Raw genomic sequence first — 21,117 nt, 5'->3', positions numbered from 1 at the left:
TCTGAATTGCTCTCAGGAAATAATTCCTAAGGTGAGCAGTGGGCTCAGTTGAAAAAACGACTTCCAAGGAGCATCAGATGAATAGAAAGGGGAGGGGGAGCAGAATCTAACTGGGCCGGCCAAAGTCAGCCCTTGGCTCAAATGGCTTACTACAAGGCCCTACAACGGACGGGCTGACCCCAAACTGCCAGGGCTCTGGATGGAAATTCTGGACACGCAGAGCTTTGGACCCACCACAAACCCCACCACAAACCCCACCGCAAACCCAGATCTGCCGCTTGACCCTGACATTCAAGTCATGGAGTCTTGGGACTGACAGGAGCCTGGGATGCATCTGGTCCTATGCACCCATTTTAGAGACAGGGAGAAGAGGACTTTGCAGGGAGATAAGTGGGTTGGCTCTGGGGAGGAATTTGGCCAACTGGGCACCTTCCAGGGGCTGCCTGGACCTCAGCCTCCATCTGGGGCAGGAAGGCAGGGGGCACCCCAAGACCAGAAAATATTAGTCGAATGAAGGAGAAAGAGGAGAGGAAGAGAGAGAAGGAAACAGTGTATCACCATAGGATGAACCCCAGCCCGGTGTCAGAAGTCCTGACTTCAGACCCTGGCTCGGGTGCTGCCCCACTGTGTGACCCTGGGCAGTCGCTGACCCTCTGAGTCTCGGCTTCCTCCTCTTCCTTGAGCAGATAAAAGCATCTCCTTCGTGTTGTTGGGACAATTGGGTGACTACAAGAAGTACCAGGCACAATGCCCAATAGATGATAACTAAAGAGAATGAGTTAGGGAGAGAGGATGAGAACAGGCTCCAGGCAGAGAGGTGGGGGGGGTCCCCCAAACCTGCAAGCCTCAGAATTTGCTGTCTCAGGAGATTTGGGAGATCCATGCCTCTGAGCCAACCCCATCTCCTGCCCAAATTAAACAGTAACCACCCAAGGTCAGGGAAAGGGCCTTGTCAGAACAGGTTTCTTTCCAAGGGGTGGCTCAGCCTTGAGCAGGTGGGCCCACCCCCACACCTGCCTATAAGTGAGTCCCCAGCTGCCTCAACAGCCACTCGGTCCTCAGCCGGTCCCACAACAGCAGCATGTTGGGTGTCACTGTCCTTGCCGCGCTCCTGGCCTGTGGTAAGCTGTGGGTTGGGAACCAGCTGCAGCCAGCTGTCTCCCGGGGACAAGGAGAGGAGCAGGGGGCCCAGAAAAGGAGTTTTGGGGTGACCAGCTGCATGTCAGCTAAGCCACTTACCTGCTTAGCAACTCTGCTTTCATATGTGCAGAATAGGGCTGAGGATGTGGCCTGGGGACACAGTAACTACCCATCCTGGGCTCACTCCAGGGACCGTAAAGGCCTAGCTTTCCTAGTGTTGCATCTCTGCCTTGGGGATTGACGCTTGTGCTCACCCGTTTTGGGGGCCTTCTCCCAGATAGGAATCAAGGCACTTGGCTTGACTGTCACTTACTCTCAGCGGGACCTTGACAAGCCCCTTTACCTCTTTAAATCTCACTGACTCTTTTGACAAATGAGAGCACTTGATTAAGAGTCCTTCCAGCTAACAACAACAACAGTCATAAATAATAATAGCAGCTCCTGTTTGTTGCATGGTTACTATGTGCCAGGCACTGTGCTAAGCCCTTTACATTCAGGAGCTGATATGATCCTTGAGAGGCAGGGCTTATCAATATCTCCATTTTACAGATAGGAACGAGGCTCGGTATCTTCCCTAAGATCACATGACTGGTTAGTGGTAGAGCTGGAATTTGAGACCGGGTCTGTCGCCATGCAGAGCACATGCTCTTGACCTCTCCACACAGCTCCCCAGCTCTGACAGTCTGGATCCTTGGATTCAGTGCTTGCGTACCCCCATTATGCTGTGGTCTAAAAAGGGACCACAGGGTAAGGATGAAGGACACAGGTAGACCTGGGCGCACACACACCCCTACTTTTGTATTTCCTTCAATGTGTTCAACATTCACTCTGTTCCAGGCCTTTCACCAAACTCTTCTTATGCATTGTCTAATTTGAGTCTTCGGGACAAACTCACCAGGTTAGCGCCATTCTTCTCATTTCACAGAAAGGGAAGCTGAGGCCCAGAGAGCTGGATGGCTTCCCCAAAGCCGTGCAGTGAAACCTTAACCAATGTCCGCCCAGCCCCAAAGTCTATGCTCTTTCCCCCTGCCCCTTCCCTGCTGGGGATGCCGGCCCCTCTCACCTGTGTGCTTCCTCTCCTGGGTCCCCCAGCCTCCAGCTGCGGGGTCCCCACTTTCCAGCCCAACCTATCAGCCCGAGTGGTGGGAGGAGACCGTGCCAGGCCCCACAGCTGGCCCTGGCAGGTAAGCATGCCGCTGCAGGGGTGGGAGGCGGGCTGGAGAGGGTGGCGGGGTGCAGGTCCCGGGGCTGATGCGTGGCCCTCCTGCGCCTCGCTCCAGATCTCTCTCCAGTACCTCAAGAATGGCAAATGGAGACATACATGCGGCGGCACCTTGATTGCCAATAACTACGTCCTCACAGCTGCCCATTGCATCAGGTAAATGGGGCCGGTGGGAGCCTAAGAAGCTGCTTCTATTGAGCACCTACTCCACACTCCAGGCACTGGGCTAAATAAGCTACTTACATCCAGTAACTCAGTTGTTCACTTACTCATTCAACATGTATTTATTGTGCACCCCCAATGTGCCAGGGAACACAGCAGCCAGGACAAATTCTGTGCATTCAGGGAGCTTAGACTCCGGCAAAAGAGCAACAGGCCATTAAAGACGTAAATATATAACATATCAAGTGGCAGTGAAGAAAAATAAGGCCGGATAAAAAGAACAAGGGGTCCTATTTTAAATGAGGTGGCCAGGGAAAGATCTCTCTGAAAAGGGGGTATCTGAGCAAAGACCTGAAGGAAGTAAGGGAAAGGTGTCCCGGGCAGAGGGATCAGCGAGTGCAAAGACCGGGAGGAGGGAGCCTACTTGGTAGGTTGGGGAAATAACGAGGAAGCGGGTTTGGCAGGAGCAGAGTATGTGAGGGGGGCAGGAGGTGGGTGAGAGAGGAGATCATATGGGCAGGAAGCAGTGGTGACTTGGACTAGCTCACCTCGCAGCCACCTTGGGAGGTGATTCCAAAACTGTCTTCCGCCACACGGATGAGGGAAATGAGGCCCGAGACCACCCACCTAGGAATCAGGATAGACTTGACTCCAGGAGCAGGGTCCTTACCCTGAGCCCTGGGAAGGGTCAGTGCAGATTGTCTATCTGTGGTCAGTACGGAGTGTCTCTCCCTCCCCACCCCCACTCCTGCAAACGATTCCCACGGTGGCCACAGGGCTGGGTCACAAAGCCCTGAGTTCCCTCCCTACACCACTGGCCGGCGAGGGCAGGAAGCCACGCTGACCCAGCCCCCTGCCTCTGCTCAGCAACACCCTGACCTACCGCGTGGCCCTGGGGAAGAACAACCTGGTGGTGGAGGATGAGGAAGGCTCCGTGTTTGCAAATGTGGACTCCATCGTTGTCCATGAGAAGTGGAACTCCTTCCTGGTGCGGTGAGTGCTGACCGTCTCACGGCCCCCAGGGGGAAGCGCGCAGGAAGGAGGGGGTCCCCTGACATGGAGCTGCAGAGCCTGCCCCCACCCTGTCCCTGGACCATTGTTCCCATTTCACAGAAAGGGAAGCTGAGGCCCAGAGAGCTAGATGGCTTCCCCAAAGCCATGCAGTGAAACCTGAACCAATGTCCGCCCGGCCCCAAAGTCTATGCTCTTTCCCCCTGCCCCCTCCCCGCTGAACAGCCAGCAGATGGCCCCTTTATGCAAAATGGGAAAATGCTAAGTGGAGACAGACTCCTTTCCCATCTCCCTCATGGGCCAAGGGTTCCCAGAGGGTACACAGGGAATAAAAACCCTGAGGCCCCCACGACGTCTTGCCTGAAGTCTCTGAGCCAGGACTCACCTTTATGGAGTGCCTACGGCATGCCCACATTGCAATAAGCACTTTATATACCACGACTTATTTAATCCTCACGGCAGCCCTAGACAAGGACCCGAGACTCAGAGAGGTTAAGAAATGTGCCCCAGGTCACACAGCCCAGTATGTGGCAGAAAGGGGAATCAAACCAGGTCTGTCTAGGGTCACCAGCTTTCATTCTGTTAACATGAAAATATTAAAAATTGCATCTGCCAGGGCCCCTCTTTGATCATTTCCAATTGGCTCTAGTTTCTGGTTAATACATAGCCTGCAATGGCTCGGGAAGCCTGCCTCCCACCGTAGAGCCCTACAGGACCCGAAGGCACGGGAGGCAAATGCCTCCTCTAAAGGGGCAGGCCATGGCCTTAGAAGGCGGATCGTTTGTCCAGGAAGGAACTGGCGCTCTAGGATATTCATGGAGGACTCCTGGTCACCCTAGGCTTGACTCCCAGCTGACAGTCTGGGCTGCTTAGCACTGACTTGTGCAGCCAAGGCCCTCCTACACACTCACCACCTCCGCTTTGGCTTCCAGCAACGACATCGCTCTCATCAAGCTGGCGGAGCCCGTGCAACTGAGCGACACCATCCAGGTGGCCTGCCTGCCAGAGGTGGACTCCCTGCTGCCTCAAGACTACCCCTGCTACGTCACAGGCTGGGGCCGCCTCTGGAGTGAGTACAGCCCCTCCTCCCCTCCCCCCCCCCCCCCCACCGCATATCATGAGAGCCTTCCTGGAGGAAGCAGCTCCCGTAATAAGCATACCACCCACATTTGCCCACCACTTTTCCTTTCTGTCTAAACATCTTCTCACCTTTTTTACCTTTGTAATAATAACAGCTAATATTTACTAAGCATGTACCACGTGGCAGACACTCTAACAAGTGCATAGAAAGGGTGTTGTGAGGATAAATGGATTAGAAGTTGTCAGGTGCTTAGAATAGTGCTTGGCGCATACTTAGTGCCATCTAAGTGACTACAAAATAAACTAAATAAGCCATTGGGGGTAGGAGATTAGCGCTTACGGTAAACTGGTTGCCTAAGTTAAAAGGTTGCATGCAAATAAATGAAAGTATGGGAGACTTAGAAGAAAATGCAGGTCAATACTTGGAAAATCTTGGAGTGAGAAAGACCTCTACCGATGTGACACAGAAGGCAGAGACCTACAGGAAATGATTGACAATGGAAACCGCAGAATCCAAATTAAAGATAACTCCATGGTTATTCCTCTAGGGCTTTCTACAGATTAGTTCTGCTTCCGGTGGGCTCCCCCGTTCCACCCTTAGAGGGGTCCTGACCCACACTTTGGGACCATAGGCTCGGAGTCATACGTCTCGATTAAGGGCCCATGTGTGGGTCCCACAAAGTCTAGCCAGAGCTCACTGGGTCCTGCCCCGGCCCCATCCAGCCCTCTGTTCCCTGAAGGCTCGGCGCTGCCTGGCTGACGCAGGGCCACCCTCTGTCCTCTCTCCCAGCCAACGGCCCCATTGCCGACGAGCTACAGCAGGGCCTACAGCCCGTGGTGGATCACGCCACGTGCACCCAGAAAGACTGGTGGGGCAACATGGTGAAGGACACGATGGTGTGTGCGGGGGGTGACGGTGTCATCTCAGCTTGCAACGTGAGTGTCCAGGGCCCTGCGCCCCGTCCCTCCTCCAGGTGGCCGAGGGAAAGGGGGCAGTGAGGAGGGCAAAGGAGGGTGGGAGTGGGCGAGCCACACGAGTGAGCCAGTGAGCCCTTTCCCTGGTTGGGCCCAGGAGGCTTAGGGGAAACTTGTCACCCCCACCCCTGAGCACTGCGGCGAGGGCAGGAGTATCCGAGGTGGAGTCCCAGTCCCACCACTTGGTAGCTGTGCCATCTCACGCAGGCTGCTCACCCTCTCTGCACCTCAATTTTCCCATCTATAAGACGGAGACGCTGTGAGCACAGGGCTAGTGTGAGGATCGAATCTGACAAGTATAGAAGAGACTTCGGTGAAGTCTCTGCACATGCTCCTCCACGCCATCAGCTCCATCGATCCAGGGAGGCAGAGGACTTAGGGAGTCTGACACAGAAACATCTAGAACAATCAGACACTGTCCTGTTTCCAAACACACAGCCCCTTTCCCCACTCCCACCTTCCTCACTTTCTCAGGTCTCCAACACCTCTCCGGGCTCCCGGCATCCTCACCTCCCTGGGCAACTCGCAGAGCCTTACACATAGTGACCTGAATGGCTAGGGAAACCGAGGCACAGAGAGGGTTATCATTTGCCCAAGATCACACAGCAACCTAAGAGCTAGTCTGGCACCCCCAAACTGCATCTCCTCTGCCTCCCTCACCGTGGACAGGCTGAGGCCAAATTAGGGGGCACCGGCCCATATCCCCCACTGTGACCCGCCCACCCCTGCCTCCCAAGCCTGCCTCTGGGGGAGGCCCCGTGGCTGACGAGAGCTTGGTCTGGCACAGGGGGACTCGGGTGGCCCACTGAACTGCCAGGCTGAGAACGGTTTCTGGGAGTTGCGGGGCATCGTCAGCTTCGGCTCTGGGCTGGGCTGCAACACTCTGAAGAAGCCCACGGTCTTCACCCGCGTGTCCGCCTACATCGACTGGATCAACAAGGTGGGTGCCTGTCTCCGAGCCCTTCTTCCTGCCCCCCTGCCCTTCCCCCACTCACCTGCTCCTTCGCCCACCCGTTCACCCGTTCACTCGTGTGCTTACGCGTTCACACACCCATTCGGGAGGCCCCGAGTGCTGAGCTGGGTGCGGTGAGGGGCACAATCACTGACTGCATCCGCTCATCCGCTGGCCTCAGCAAATCCCTACGGCTCCAGCCCAGGCACCACACCCGTGGCCCCAGAGTGAAACGTGGCCCCACGAGAGCAGGGCCCAGCAGGGGGGAGGGGTCGGCATGGGTGGTGGGGGAACAGAGGGTCACCCTGGGCTCTGAGCCTTCGTGCCGGGGGCAGGGTGTGTTCTGAGCCCCATTTGCCCAGTGGTCTGAAGTGCTGAGGGGCTCAGCAGAGCAAGACTGCTTGTCAAGACCCAGGGCTGCCTGCCATGCCCCCGTTCCTACTCTCGGGCAGTGTTCTCTCCAGAGGGGGTACACACACACCCCTCCACCCAAGTCCCTCACCCTGTTCTCTGCTCTTCCAGAAAATGCAGCAGTGATTCATCCTTGGGAGCCTGCATCCCCAATAAAACTCCTTCCCCACTCAGGCTGCCTTCATTTCTTGATGTGTGCCTCCCCTGCGGGGTCCCGGGCTCTGTAGGGGCTGCCCCTCGCCACACCAGGGATGCAAAGAGAGCCCCCCTCAGCCAGCCTGGTTAGACTGTGGGGTAAGCTGCTGAGGTGCTAACGGAAGGGGAATCTCAGAAAGCCCCATGGTAGCCTGAGAGGATAAGGGTTAGGACACACCAGACGCTTGCCCCCCAACATTTCACAGGCTGTGAACCACAGTCACCTGATCAAGTCACCCCCTTCCTGATCCTTCCTCCACAGAGGAGTCTGGTGGGTCCTCAGGCCCCCCAGCTGCAGGTGGACGATGGGGTCTCCCCAAGAGCAGCTCCCCAACCTGAAAACGATGGCCAAAGGAGGATGCCCGTTACACTAGGTCCCTGAGAAAGAGGCTCCCCAGTAGGCCCCCACCCCAGAGCAGACCCCATAACTGCTGTCAGCCTGGGCTCTCTGAGTCGAAAAGTGTTTCATGAGCCCTGACTTATGCCAGCCCTGTGCTGGGCACCGTGAGGAGGACGAGGCCCCAGCGCCTCCCTCAGGGGGCACAGGTTTGAGGAAAAGAGTGGTTTCCACACGTAGTCACAGCAGGTCAGAGCTGGAAAAGCTTGCACTGTATCAGACGGGCAGGGAAACTGAGGCCTGGAGAGAAGACAGAGCTGGGCCAGGTCAGGATGACCAGTAACGCATGACCCCCAGAGACTCAGGGAAGGGAGCCCTCCTGAGGCCAACAAGAGGGCAAGTGGAGCCCAAAAAGAGGGTGATCCAGCGTCCAAGTGGGGCTCTGGACCCCTGAGCATGGTGCTCCTGAGAATGCACTCATCTATGGAGGGAGCGCACCCACCCTGGCTCTGGGCTCCTGCTGGGAGCGCCCCCGGCTACAGCAGCCTCTGTCTGGTTGGTCCTGAGCTGTCAGCTTTCCCCCATCAGAGTACGGCTCCCGGAGGTGGGGACCAGACACACCTCCCATACCTTACTAGACCAAGGCGATTCTCAGGAAAGATTTTAGCTACTCAACAAGCGAAGAGGCCCTCAAGCAGCCTGGCATCCACTCAGTCCTGGGACTCCAAGGCTGGTTCAGACAAGATCTCTGTTCTGCAGGAGACAGACCGAGAGATTCCTGAATTCCCTGGTGTGAGTATGGAGGTTGCAGTACAGACCAGGAGCATAGAAAGGGGAACTGTAATCAGTGTCAGTTGGGAGGAAGAGTCTAGGATGGCTTCCTGGAGGTGGTGATGCCTAAGCTGAGTCTTAAAATGTGAATAGAAGGTACCCAAGTATAGAAGATACTGCTGGTGGCTTGACCCAAACTTCATTCCCAGCTGCCTCCTTGTGTGCCTGTCTCTGTGTCTACTGGAGGTTATAAATGCTAAATAGTCGCTGTCCTCAGGTCCCTTGCAGCTACAATAATAAAATAAAAGCTAACACATACTGAGCACTTACTATGTGCCAGGCACTATTCTACAGGTTTTTGCATATATTACCTCACTGAATCTCCACAACGACCCTATGAGGTGTTTTACCGATGAAAAAATTGAGGCTAGAGAGGGCTGGTGACGTCCCAAGGTGATTTAACTAGGAGGTGATGGGGCTGGGATCCAGATGTTAGTGATCTGGCTCCAGAACCCATGCTTTTGACCACCATGCTCTTGACCACCATGCTCTAATGCCCTGCAAGAATATGAATATGGATGTGATGCACGGAGCTGAGGCAGCCATCTTGTGGCCAAGAGAACTGCAGCTATGAGCTCCACCATCACCAAGCTGCAAATCCAATGCCAGCAACCAGGCTCTGAATGCCTTACTATGTGAAAAAAATAAACCTGCATTTGTTTTAACCACTGTAATCAAACCTGTATTTGTTTTAACCACCATAATCAGGTTGTCCGTTACCTGCAGTTCGGCACACGCCTCACTGGTACCCGGGGAGATAACATAAGGGATGGCTTTCCTGACGAGAGAGAAGGGCATGGAAGACATCTCCAAGCAGCAGGTGTTGCTAGAGCATAAAGTGCAGGGCAGGGATAGAGGGACCAACGATCCTGGTACAGAGTAGTTTTCCAGGATGTGGGCACTTTCAGAGCTAAGACTGGGACAGTCCCAGACAAACCGGGATGGTTGGCCACCCAAGCAGGGAGTGACAAGAGATGTGTCTGGAAAGTGAGCAAAAGCTCTTCACAGACAGCTTTGTGGCTATGGCAGAGGACTGTTGGAACTTTATTCTGAGGGCAGCGGAGAGCCATAGAAAGGCTGTAGATAGAGAAGGGACCCCTGGGTGCAGATATGTACCCCCAAAGTGTGCATCTGACAGCTGTATGCAGGGTGATTTGGAGCAGGCAAGAGTGGAGGCAGGGAGGCCAGCTGGGAGGCCATCTGGGAGGCTACTGCAATGAACTAGGACAAAATCAACATGGCCCGACCTAGGCAGTGATGGAGAGAGGGGTTCAGTAACAATTCAGCACTTATTTAAGAGGCATCCGTGTCGTGTTGCAGAGCTGCACCCCTCATCTCAAATCTAAATAAGCTTTTGTGAATGTGTTTGAATTATCCAAATTACTTTTTATTAGCTAATAAAGGATAAAACACAAGCCATGGCTCTGTTCATTCAACGAAAGTGTAAAATTCTCAGACTCGGGGATGAGAGCCCCTGTCGTGTCCCACGCCTTTCTGTGGCAAACAGAAAAGCAGCCCTCCCATGATGTCCACGTCCTGATCTCCAGAATCTGCAAGTGTGTTACCTTGTGTTGCAAAAGGGATTTTGCGGATGTGATTGATGTGTGGCCTCAGGATGGGGAGAGTATCCTGCCTTACCAAGCTGAGCCCTATGTCATCACAAGGGAGGCAGGAAGTTTGGAGGCAGAGGGGGGATAAGGGATAAGGGCAGGAGGAGGGGGTCAGAGTCAGATGGAGATTTGAAGACGTTCCGCTCCTGGCTTTGCAGATGGAGGAAGGGGTCACAAGCCAAGGAAGGCAAGCGGCCTCTAGAGGCTGGGAAAGGCTGGGAAAGGGGTTCTCCCCGAGAGCCTCCAGATTGAACCAGAGCTTTATAGCCCATTTGAGACTGACTGTGGACCTCTGGCCTCCAGAGCTATAAGAGAATTCCTCTATGTGTTTTAGGCCTCTGCATGTGTGATCGTTTGTTAAAGCAGCAATAGGGAATAAGTACGCCATCCCTCCTCCCTTCTGGCAAAATCTAGAGTATGCCGTGGGAGTGCAGGGAGAAGGAAGGGAGGGGTCATGAGGGACTCCCTTGGGTGACAGCAAGGATCTGTGGACTTTGTCAAGAGGTCACAAACCAATGGCTGGAAGCGAGGGAAAGTGGGCACTGAGGCACTGAACCTCCCACCTCCACCTTCTGCCTCGGCAGAGGAACCCCCGGCCTGGGGGCCCAGAGCCCCACATGCCAATGACCACTGAGTGCTGTGGGGAGCCTAACGCAGTCGCTGAGGATTGAGCGCTGGTGATCTGTGTGCCAGGCGCCACCCCAGGGCTTCAGGCGGCCAATCTCTTAATAATCATGACAACCCTGACTATTATCCCCCTTTACAGATGAGGAAATTGGGGCTCAGAGAGGTTTAACAACTCTCCCAAGATCACACAGTGAGTAACGGGCACCACGACCTAAACCCAGCCTGTGTGACTAACAACTATGTTACTCTGCCATTAGTCCCCAAATCTTAAGGACACCCCCTCCCGCGCCCCCCTCCCCCGGCACAGTGCAGTCCCCTAGGGGCCCTGCCAGGGAGAGGTGCAGCATGGGTGTGCTGACAAGCCTCAAGGAAGCTGCCAGTGAGTCCAGACTGACAGAAAACCGAGAGGAGAATTATTTTTTTTAATTTATTTTTTTAAGATTTTATTTATTTTTATTTGAGAGAGAAAGCGAGCATGCACACGCATGCACACGCACGCACACAAGCAGGGGGAGTGGGAGAGGGAGAAGCAGAGTCCCCGCGGAGCAGGGAGCCCGATGTGGGGCTCGATCCCAGGACCCCGAGATCATGACCTGAGCTGAAGGCAGAGGCTTCACCGACTGAGCCACCCAGGCGCCCCTCGAGAGGAGAATGACTGCTCACAGGTGTTCACAAGCAGCTTGCACGCACCGTATCAGCTAGTGGTGGCGTGAATAATAGCCCCGGGTGACAACCAACCACAGACCCTCCGTGGCATCCGATGACAAGCATTTCCTATTCACACATCTGAGGTCAGTTGGGGGTCAGTTAGGTGGCCCCGATGATTTGGGCTGGAATCACCCCTAGCCAGGGCTCTGCAGCCGCTGAGCCGGTCTGGCTGGGACAGCTCGGCTCCAAGTGTCTCTCACCCCCCTCCTGGAAGGACACGGCAGAGTGACAAGGCCAAAGGCGTGAGTACAGGGAAGGCTGAAGAATCAGGCCCACGTTGGCAATCCCAGCCCCCCCACATTACCTCTGGCACAAATTAAGAGCACAAACTATGACAGGGCAGAAGGAAGGGCACTCACTGGGACAAAGCTCTGCACTCCACCACCACTGACAAGGAGGATCATGGCCGAGTCACTTAGTCTCTCAGAGCCTCAGTTTCCCTATCTGTAAAATGGGCCTCTGCCCTCCTTCCCTGTCGGGAGCCAGTAAAATAACGGAGGCTTGTGATAAGTGTCATTAGTACTACTGACCTCACACCTGGGCCCTGTGAGCAGCTCTTCCCTCTCGCTTTCGTTCCTTCGGAGACAGAGCCTCATTCCCAGCAGGCCTGTGTGGCCAGCGTCTGCGAAGGTTCGTTTGGTGGCAGACCGGGGTGGGGGATGTAAAGGCAGAGAATAAACACAAAGTCTCTTCCCAAAGCATCAATTTCCTATGAAGACTGGGTGGGAAGGAAAAAAAAAATTATATTAAACCCAGCTATGCTATGAAGTAAGCTGCAAAATTCAGATTCAGCTTTCCGGAGGAGAGATGAGACTTCTGAGACCTTTTGTGATGTGACTGCTGAGCGCTAGACGCCAGATCATTGCTCCACTGCGAACTAGAGCCTGCAAACCAAGCATGTTTTGTAAATAAAGTTTTATTGGAACGCAGCTACGCCATATGGCTGCTTTTCCGCCGTACCAGCGAGCTGACTGCTTGCAGCCAAGACCGTACGGCCCGAGAGCCTAAAATATTTACTATCTGGTCCTTTACAGAAGAAGTTGGCCGACCTCCATCTACTAGGATTCTTTGAGGAAAATTTGAAGAATGCTGTGCTATTCTAATACTTGAGGCCGGCAGGTCTGAGGATTTAAGAGTGAACGTTTTAGGGGCGCCTGGCTGGCCCAATGGGTTAAGCCTCCAGCTCTTGATTTCGGCTCAGGTCATGATCTCAGGGTCATGAGATTGAGCCCCACCTCAGGCTCCGCACAAAGTACAGAGTCTGCTTGAGATTCTCTCTCTCCCTCTCCTTCTGCCCCTCCCCCCCCTCGCACTCTCTCCCCCCCCCTCAAATAAATAATAAATAAATAATAAAATCTGAAAGAGTGAACATTTTAGTACACATTTACTTGCCCTAATCCGGTTCTTCCCATATTTCAACATGCAGAAGAACCCCCTGAGTATTTTATTAAATAAACGGCAGATGCTGAATAGGCAGGTCTGGGTGAGAGGGTCTGCATTTCTAACCAGATCCTAACCAGATCCTAAACTATGCTGCTGCCGCTGGTCCAGACCACCCTCTCTGAGGAGCAAGGATCCAAACCATGGGCTTAAGGTGAGTCCTGTAAGTACCTTTTGAAGGATACATTGACCATCCTTGAGTATAAAGAACCAAAAAGAAGGGGGAACCCTGGCCAGGACACAGAAGCACAAGGGGTGTAAACCCAAGCCCCTAACCACCGAACAATGCGGCTTCTCAGAGGAATCCTTTTGAATGAGTCATAAACCCCATGAGAAGTGCACCTCTGCATCTCCCTGCCCACACGGAGACCTCAAGGACCCAGCCCAGCTCACAAGTTTCCAGATTGCCTTGTTGTCCAACAACATATAAATAAGGAACTAAGGCCCAGAGGGGAGAGCGGAATGTGGGGTCACTTGCTCTCTGCTGGCCTAAATTTCATTTAGGCCTCTCCGGAAGCCTGAGGTTTTGTTTCTGCCCACCCCGGCCCCCCTCCATCTCCTCCCCGTGGTCTGGGTGGAGCCTTATGCTCAGATGTAGGGGCGGGACTTGTGCTCCAGCCCTGGCCAATCAACACATTGCATCCCCTCTCCAGCACAACAACTGGTTCAGGGGTGGACACGTGACCTGAGGCAGGTCCAATCAGAGCATCACAGGACTTCTGTGGGAGTCCTACTAGAAGGCTTTCCCCCACCCCTCTATTGGGTTTGAGGATGAGCCGGTGTGAGACTACAGAAGCGAAGTGGGGAGAAAGAGGAAGAAAGGGTGATTTTGCTCCCCAGGGTATATTTGGCAGTGTGTGGAGAGATTTCTGGTTGCCATAACTTGGGGGAAGGGACTCCTGGCATATAGTGGCTGGAGGCCAGGGATGCTACCAAACATCCTACAGTACACAGGACGGCCCTGATAACAAAGAATCCTTGCCCAAAATAGTGCCACAGTTGAGAAACCCTGGGCCAGAGATTCTGTAGCCATCTTGTTCCTGGAGCTGCTACAGTCCACTCAATAGAGCCTGAGAGTGGCCCCTCACTGTGGAAGACAGAGCCCCAAGGTGGAGAGGAGCGGAGTCCTGGATCCAGCTTTGCCTGAAGCTAACATGCTCCTGGACTTTTCCATTTTGTGGCCCAATCAATGACCGGCTTCGGCTTGTTTGAAGTTTTCTATCACCTTTAACTCCTCACAGCAACGTGGTGAAACAGACTGGCCATATATCCCTCTCTCTGTTTTATAGATGGGCAACCCCAGACCAGAGAGCCTGTGTGACTTACCCAAGGTCACACAGCAAGCCCAGGACATATGCCAAACTGGTATTTGTTCAGTGACCTCACACAGGACAAACCTTATTTTTATAGTAAACACAGCTACATGGAGCAGAATGCCAAATTCACATTAATTTTTGAGATAAATAGAACACTTTAGAAATAGTTTGTTGTGGTAGTGACTGCAGCTGACTATAATCAAGAACCCAAACTGGGGGGCCTGGGTGGCTCAGTTGGTTAGGCGACTGCCTTCGGCTCAGGTCATGATCCCGGAGTCCCAGGATTGAGTCCCGCATCGGGCTCCCTGCTTAGCAGGGAGTCTCCTCCTTCCTCTGACCCTAGCCCCTCTTGTGCTCTCTCTCTCACTCTCTCTCTCTCTCTCTAATAAATAAAATAAAATCTTAAAAAAAAAAAAAAAAGAACCCAAACTGTTAGGAGGACTTAGGGGTAGCGTTGGAACTAGAACCCCAGTGTTCTGATTTCCAGTCCAACCGGATTCTGCACCCCTGCCTCCCTCACCTTCAAGTGACCCTTGGGTGATGACAAAACTCTTCACACCAGTTTTCTCAGCCTTACGGCAATCCTGCAGTTGGGGCTGTTGCTGGACCAAAGTGGGCCCATTCCGTGGTGCACTAGAGACCAAATCTACACCAGGCAGAAGTCACTTTATTTGTACAAACAAGGAGGTCACTGGGGAATAGCTTCCAAAGCCGGGACTCCGCAGCAGGCTCCTTTTATTAGGGCTTAAGATGAATATTCAGAGGGAGTTTTAACATTCTAATGAAGCTGAGGTAATTGTTGGAGAATTTCTGATTCATCTGGGCAGGCGTGGTCCCCAAACGTTTCTTTTCCTGTTTCCTCCAATTCATTAGTTAGTGTCTAAAAGATGACATGGACAGGCCAAAGCTTCTAGGACTTTTCTGAGCTTAGGAGGTCAGTCCTGAGTTCAGGGGATCAATCCTGAGCTCAGGGGGTCAAGGGGTCTCACACCTGTGACAGGACCCAGATGGTGACTGGGGAAACGCAGGCCCATAAGATGAGTGAACTGTCCAAGATAGAACGTTCAAATCTGACTCAGTGAGGACTTGAGCCCAGGTCTTAACTGTTGACGTCCACTTTCTTCTCTGCCTTTCCGGCTACGGTCACAGAGGAGGGCTCTCTCCCCAAAGCCTGGCCTGCCTGGCACTGGGCTCTGACCACAAGCAAGGAGGCTGAGAGTCTAAGGAAGAGTGAGGAAACCCTTCGTCTTCTCCACCCTTCCCCCACCAAAAACAAGGGGCTTCTTGCAGGACGAGATTCAGAAGGCCAGCACCAGTGGCATCAAGAAAAGGGACTTTGAAAACAGATCAACCTAGGTTGGCATTCCTGTTCTACCTTAGAAGCTGTGCGATCTTGGGCAAGCCACTTTACCTCTCTGAACCTCAGCTTCCTCGTCTAATATTTGGAACCCTCTTGCAGGGATTGGTAAAGCTTAAATAAGACATGCAAATACATCTAATATATATGTGGTGTTTGGCAAGTGTCAGCCCCCTTTCTAAGAAGGTCCTGCTTTGACCCCATTTGGAAGATGAAGTTATCAGAGAAGGCGCAAACTGCTGTTGTCTTGGGAGCAGACAATAAAACACACCTTGATCCATGCCAACCAAGCCCTCCTCTGCTAGTACTCTCTCTCTCGCCCCATGGCTGGTGCTGCCAAACCCCAGTTGTGCAGATCGATCTTGTGCTCCTCTCGTGTAAGTACATTCCCTGTGTTTTTCAAATCCTCACCATAATGTTGCAACGTTTCTCTCCCTGTTTCACTGATGGGCAGGCGCCAGGCCTAGAGACGTACATGACTCATACAAGGTTACACGGCAAGCCATGGCACAGCCTAGAACAGAATCCTCAACCTTGGCACCATTGACATTGGGGGCGGGATAATTCCTTGTGAGGAGCTGCCCTGTGCACTGTGGGATGTTTAGCAGCCCCTCTCGTCTCTACCCACTAAATGCCAGTAGTGCCCCAGGCCCTACCATGACAACTGAGAATGTCTCCAGACAGTGCCAGATGTCCCCTGGCTGGGAATGCCAGCCCTACTGGGGGCATTCAGCATGCCAACATGATCTTTTCTTTGAAAACACAACTCTGAGGACCGACAACCAATATTTTCCTTCTTTCTTTAACACATAACATAATCTCTTGAAAGCAAATAGAACCCATATCTCAATATCCACCTTCGGCATCTTTTTCAAAGTATTTCCAGGGTGACAGGTGCGAAGAGAAATGGAAAAAAATATTTGCACACAGGCCCTTTGTTCCACTTGGCTTCGAGAAAAATCCCCATCTTCTGTATTCCTAGGATATCTCTGGCCTGTAAGCCGACTCATAAAGCCAGGGCCTGAGGCAGAGCCACACTTACAGGACTCCTACAGACACACGGTGACCAGGGCCCTACTGCTGTCTGCATTGGTGTCTGGAGGTGAGCCCTGTCACCCAGAGGCACTTTCCCAGTCCCCCGGTGGGTTGGGGCCCTCCCTGCCCACACTGGACTCAGTCCTATAGTTTAAGAAAGCTGGATGGAAGTTCCAAAGAAGTAGAGCGAAGGGCAGGACACTGACTTCTTGGGATCCTTCCAGAACAAGGATTTTTTTTCTTTGGGGTTTGGGAATGCAGCAAGTGTAGTTATATTGTTTGAATGGGTCACTACTTCCTGGACCCAAAACCCTTTCTCTTTTTAGAACTCTCAGCTGTGGGCTCCCCACTTAGGGGCCCCAGCTGCCCAGGGTGGTTGGAAGTGAAGGTGGGAAGCCCAACAGCTGGCCCCGGAAGGTAAGTAAACCCACACTCCACCTCTTCCCTCCCTGCACTTACCTACCTCACGTCATCCCTTTGCCCCCCACCATGGGGTCTATGGCACTGGCAAAGATCAGGAAAATTTACTAATAAAATACATTTCTGTGGCCTTTGGTGAACCTTGGAGCTGGAGGGAGAGGTGCCTTCTCCAGTTTGGGTAAGGAACTGCCCCACTCCACTCCCCATAAAGCACAAATTCACAAGGAGAATCTTACCCTGGTGATCAACCACACGCTGGCTTACAAATGTACTGTTAGCCTATGAACCATTCATGCCACCTATGCAAATATTCCTTGCTTTAAGGAACCAATCAGTGCTGTTCATGCAAATGACTTCTCAACTACAGGCCAACTGATTTTAACCAATGAAAGTAAATGTTTCCCTGCCGTGAAGTAAGCATAGTGATATCGAGACACGAAAATGCTGGGTGCGGCACAGACACAAATTACTAGGACCTATCAGTCGTGGGACTCCCAAAGGATATATGGAGGATGACACTGACATAAACAAATATAGGAAAATCTCTCTTATCTGACATGAGTGGGACTGCGTAAGTGAAAAGTTGGCTAGAGAGAAATTATTACAAATCACACATATTCTTTAAACATTTTAATTTAAAATTTGTAAATAGATGTGTTCACCAATCCTTTGGGTTCTTCACTTTCTATCTTCTATAAACCACTGCCATCATATATCACCCATAATTCCATTTCTTGAAAATAGCACAATGACTTTGAGACACTCACGAAGCAATCTGCATGAGTCCTTCCAGATTTTTACCACCTTCCTTCCCAGGCTTTCAGCTTTCTCTCAGACACCTAATCCCGTAGTGATTTCTTAAGGTCACGGTTATCCAGTGCCTTCCAAGCGTTTCACTTCGTTTCTGCATAAATCACAACTCACTTTTTGAACTCCCGTTTCATTGGCTACATGCTTAAATAATTTACATAATGGCAGTGTGAGCCGTTTGGGAACAAAGGAGCCCAAAGGGGATGAGCGGACAAGCTCCATGCCAGCCTCTCAATTAAGAGAGCTTCGGCTCTCTGCTCCTCCCCGTTCGACAGACAGCCGCATCTTCTGGTGCAGTGCCAGCCGCGTCCCCGAGACACGATGGTGAAAGTCAGAGTGAACGGATTTGGCCGTATTGGGCGCCTGGTCACCAGGGCTGCTTTTAACTCTGGCAAAGTGGATATTGTCGCCATCAATGACCCCTTCATTGACCTCAACTACATGGTCTACATGTTCCAGTATGATTCCACCCATGGCAAATTCCACGGCACAGTCAAGGCTGAGAACGGGAAGCTTGTCATCAATGGAAAGTCCATCTCCATCTTCCAGGAGGGAGATCCCGTCAACATCAAATGGGGTGATGCTGGTGCTGAGTATGTTGTGGAGTCCACTGGGGTCTTCACCACCATGGAGAAGGCTGGGGCTCACTTGAAGGGCGGGGCCAAGAGGGTCATCATCTCTGCTCCCTCTGCCGATGCCCCCATGTTCGTGATGGGTGTGAACCATGAGAAGTATGACAACTCCCTCAAGATTGTCAGCAATGCCTCCTGCACCACCAACTGCTTGGCTCCTCTGGCCAAGGTCATCCATGACAACTTCAGCATCGTGGAGGGATTCATGACCACCGTCCATGCCATCACTGCCACCCAGAAGACCGTGGACGGCCCCTCTAGGAAGCTGTGGTGCGACAGCCAAGGGGCTGCCCAGAACATCATCCCTGCTTCCACTGGCGCTGCCAAGGCTGTGGGCAAGGTCATCCCTGAGCTGAACGGGAAGCTCACTGGCATGGCCTTCTGTGTCCCCACCCCCAACGTGTCCGTCGTGGATCTGACCTGCCACCTGGAGAAAGCTGCCAAATACGACGACATCAAGAAGGTGGTGAAACAGGCATCGGAGGGCCCCCTCAAGGGCATCCTGGGGTACACTGAGGACCAGGTTGTCTCCTGCGACTTTAACAGTGACACCTATTCCTCCGCCTTCGATGCCGGGGCTGGCATTGCTCTCAATGACCACTTTGTCATGCTCATTTCCTGGTATGACAATCAATTTGGCTACAGCAACCGGGTGGTGGACCTTATGGTCCACATGGCCTCCAAGGAGTAAGAGCCCCCTGGACCACCAGCCATACCGAGATCAAGAGGAAGAGAGAGGCCCTCAGCTGCTGGGGAGTCCCTGTTGCAACTTATCCCCCAAAACACTGAGAATCTCCCGACCTCCACTGTTTCCATCCCAGACCCCCTGAAGAAGGGGAGGGGCTTGGGGAGCCCTACCTTGTCATGTACCATCAATAAAGTATACTGTACCCAGCTAAAAAAAAAAAAAAGAGAGAGAGAGAGCTTCAGTCACAGAATGAGGACTGATATTTCACAATGTAGGACTTGGCTCTGTGTGCATGCCAGCGCTCCTCCTTTTCTCAGGCTCCTGCAGTAATTTTTCTCTGGGAAGTTGGAAGAGGAGCCATCTACCTGCCCCTCCACCCCCATAGCAGAGGTCACCTTTGTGCTGAGAACCCACCGGTGCTGCCTGTGAGAATATTGCCCCACCCTCTGGACCAGTTGGCACGGCTCATACAAATGAATCCTTGCCTTGGGAACCAATTAGTCTTGGAGGAGTCTTTCCATTCCCTGCTTCTGCTGCCCTGGGAGATTTTTTTTTTACTGGGCTGGGTGGGCAGGTCAAGCAGGGTTGGGACGAGGATGAGACAAGCGAGACACCCACGTTGGGGCAAAATTTAAGAGGGTACCACACAACTCAGTAACCAGGATGAATACTATATTAATGTATTTTTTAATCAAAGTTAATGTAAAAATAACCCATGAACAGCATACCAAAATTTTAAACAAAGCCAGGATTCATATAACTCAGCTCAGCAATTCCTGAGAGGCCTCTTTATTCTCCACTCACCCAAGATTGTGGCCCTAGGTTACAATCCACCAGGCACTCGAAAATAAGTGCTAGGTGCTTTAGAACTAAAGTAAGATGTATAGTTTCCAAACTACGTTTCTAGAGCCAGATGATCCGGGCTCAAATCCCTCCTCCACCACATACCAGCTGCGTGACCAGGAGCAACTCAATTTAACTTTCTCAGTGGTTAATATTAAAAATATCTAACAGCCTTTATGGCAAGGACCATATCACGCAAATTTTTGTGGGCTGCCTTAGTTTACTCATCTGTGAAATGGGAACAATAATAGTGCCTCATGGGATTGTTGCAATGATGATGTGAGCTGATCCACATCCTGAGCTCAGAATAGTGTCTGGTATATGGTAAGTGCTCAAATGATCAGAAGTTTTGATTACTCATCATCCCGAGAGCCCTGAACAGTGGGTATTAGGATCTCCATTCTCCAGATAAGGTAATGAGGGCTCAGAAAGGTTATATAAATGCCCCAAAATCACCCAGTTAGCCTGAGGGAAAGTGGGGATTTACATTTGGTTCAATCCTTGCTCTTTTGGCCACACTTTGTTGCCCACAAATAATATCTTTTCCAATGAGCTGAGAGGCCCGCCCTGGGCTGCCAGAGCGCCTGCAGCTCAGCAGTGGGAGGGCTGCACCTGCACGGGGTCTCCGACGTCCAACAGCTGGGCCCTGACAGCTGCCCGCCACATCGGGTGACCGCTATTCCCGACACCGGCCCGCTCGCCCCGACAGCCAGCGCGCATCTCTGCAAGTTGGAACCTGGCCAGAGCACTGAGGGGACCGTGGGGAGGAGGAGACCCATGTCTTGTCCTCTTGGGGGTACTAGATGTGGTCTCCGGATCTGGAACTGGGTTCCCATGAGCGATTTGAATGACCTCAAGCTTCAATGTCATCACTGGCCAAAAAAAAAAAAGCAGACAACTGAATGTGGATTAAATGAGATGATGCGTTAAAGGGCCTGTCACTTAGTAAGGGCTCAATGAAAGTGAGCAGTCACCATTACAAAGACCCACAAGGGTGGGGGGGGGTGCCTGGGTAGCTCAATCGGTTAAGCATCTGACTCTTGATTTCGGCTCAGGTCGTGATCTCAGGGTTGTGAGATCGAGCCCCGCATCAGGCTCCACACTCAGCCCAGAGTCTGCTTGTCCCTTTCCCTCCGCCCGCTTGTACTCTCTCTCTCTCCCAATCTCTAAAATAAATAAATAAAATCTAAAAAAAAAAAAAAAAAATGAAATGAAAAAAAGACCCACAAAGGAAAGAAAAGGCTCTATGATGTTCATTGTTCACCTGTCGTCCTCCCCCCCATGACCTCTGCTTATCTACATCAGTGGGACCCCC

At 52.5% G+C, this 21,117-nt stretch overlaps 2 protein-coding genes across 3 annotated transcripts; both read left to right on the top strand.

Moving 5' to 3' along the window:
* Positions 1–994: 994 nt before the first annotated feature.
* CTRC (chymotrypsin C) lies at positions 995–7,119 on the top strand. Its single transcript, XM_032418485.1, has 8 exons — positions 995–1,121; positions 2,233–2,324; positions 2,421–2,518; positions 3,392–3,517; positions 4,468–4,604; positions 5,406–5,551; positions 6,378–6,530; positions 7,065–7,119. The coding sequence occupies exons 1-8, from the start codon at positions 1,082–1,084 to the stop codon at positions 7,077–7,079; spliced, it is 807 nt and encodes a 268-aa protein (XP_032274376.1). The 5' UTR covers positions 995–1,081; the 3' UTR covers positions 7,080–7,119.
* Positions 7,120–17,900: 10,781 nt separating this feature from the next.
* Positions 17,901–18,962, top strand: LOC116624915 (glyceraldehyde-3-phosphate dehydrogenase-like). Of its 2 annotated transcripts, XM_032393188.1 has the most exons (2): positions 17,925–18,083; positions 18,138–18,962. In XM_032393188.1, the coding sequence occupies exons 1-2, from the start codon at positions 17,961–17,963 to the stop codon at positions 18,960–18,962; spliced, it is 948 nt and encodes a 315-aa protein (XP_032249079.1). In that variant the 5' UTR covers positions 17,925–17,960. The 2 variants fall into 2 exon arrangements, with proteins under 2 accessions (XP_032249088.1, XP_032249079.1); XM_032393197.1 differs by having other exon boundaries at positions 17,901–18,962.
* Positions 18,963–21,117: the final 2,155 nt, after the last annotated feature.

Source organism: Phoca vitulina, unplaced genomic scaffold (assembly GCF_004348235.1).
Source record: "Phoca vitulina isolate PV1807 unplaced genomic scaffold, GSC_HSeal_1.0 scaffold2, whole genome shotgun sequence".
Lineage (NCBI taxonomy): Eukaryota > Metazoa > Chordata > Mammalia > Carnivora > Phocidae > Phoca > Phoca vitulina.
This window is presented reverse-complemented; position numbering and strand designations above follow the sequence as displayed.

What these genes read in the sequence shown, in the direction of transcription:
- CTRC (XM_032418485.1), top strand. Translation starts at nt 1,082, where the DNA reads ATGTTGGGTGTCACTGTCCTTGCCGCGCTCCTGGCCTGTG. An exon ending in TGGAACTCCTTCCTGGTGCG is followed by an intron (nt 3,518 to 4,467) that starts GTGAGTGCTGAC and finishes TTTGGCTTCCAG; the next exon opens with CAACGACATCGCTCTCATCA. An exon ending in GTGTCATCTCAGCTTGCAAC is followed by an intron (nt 5,552 to 6,377) that starts GTGAGTGTCCAG and finishes GGTCTGGCACAG; the next exon opens with GGGGACTCGGGTGGCCCACT.
- LOC116624915 (XM_032393197.1), top strand. Translation starts at nt 17,961, where the DNA reads ATGGTGAAAGTCAGAGTGAACGGATTTGGCCGTATTGGGCGCCTGGTC.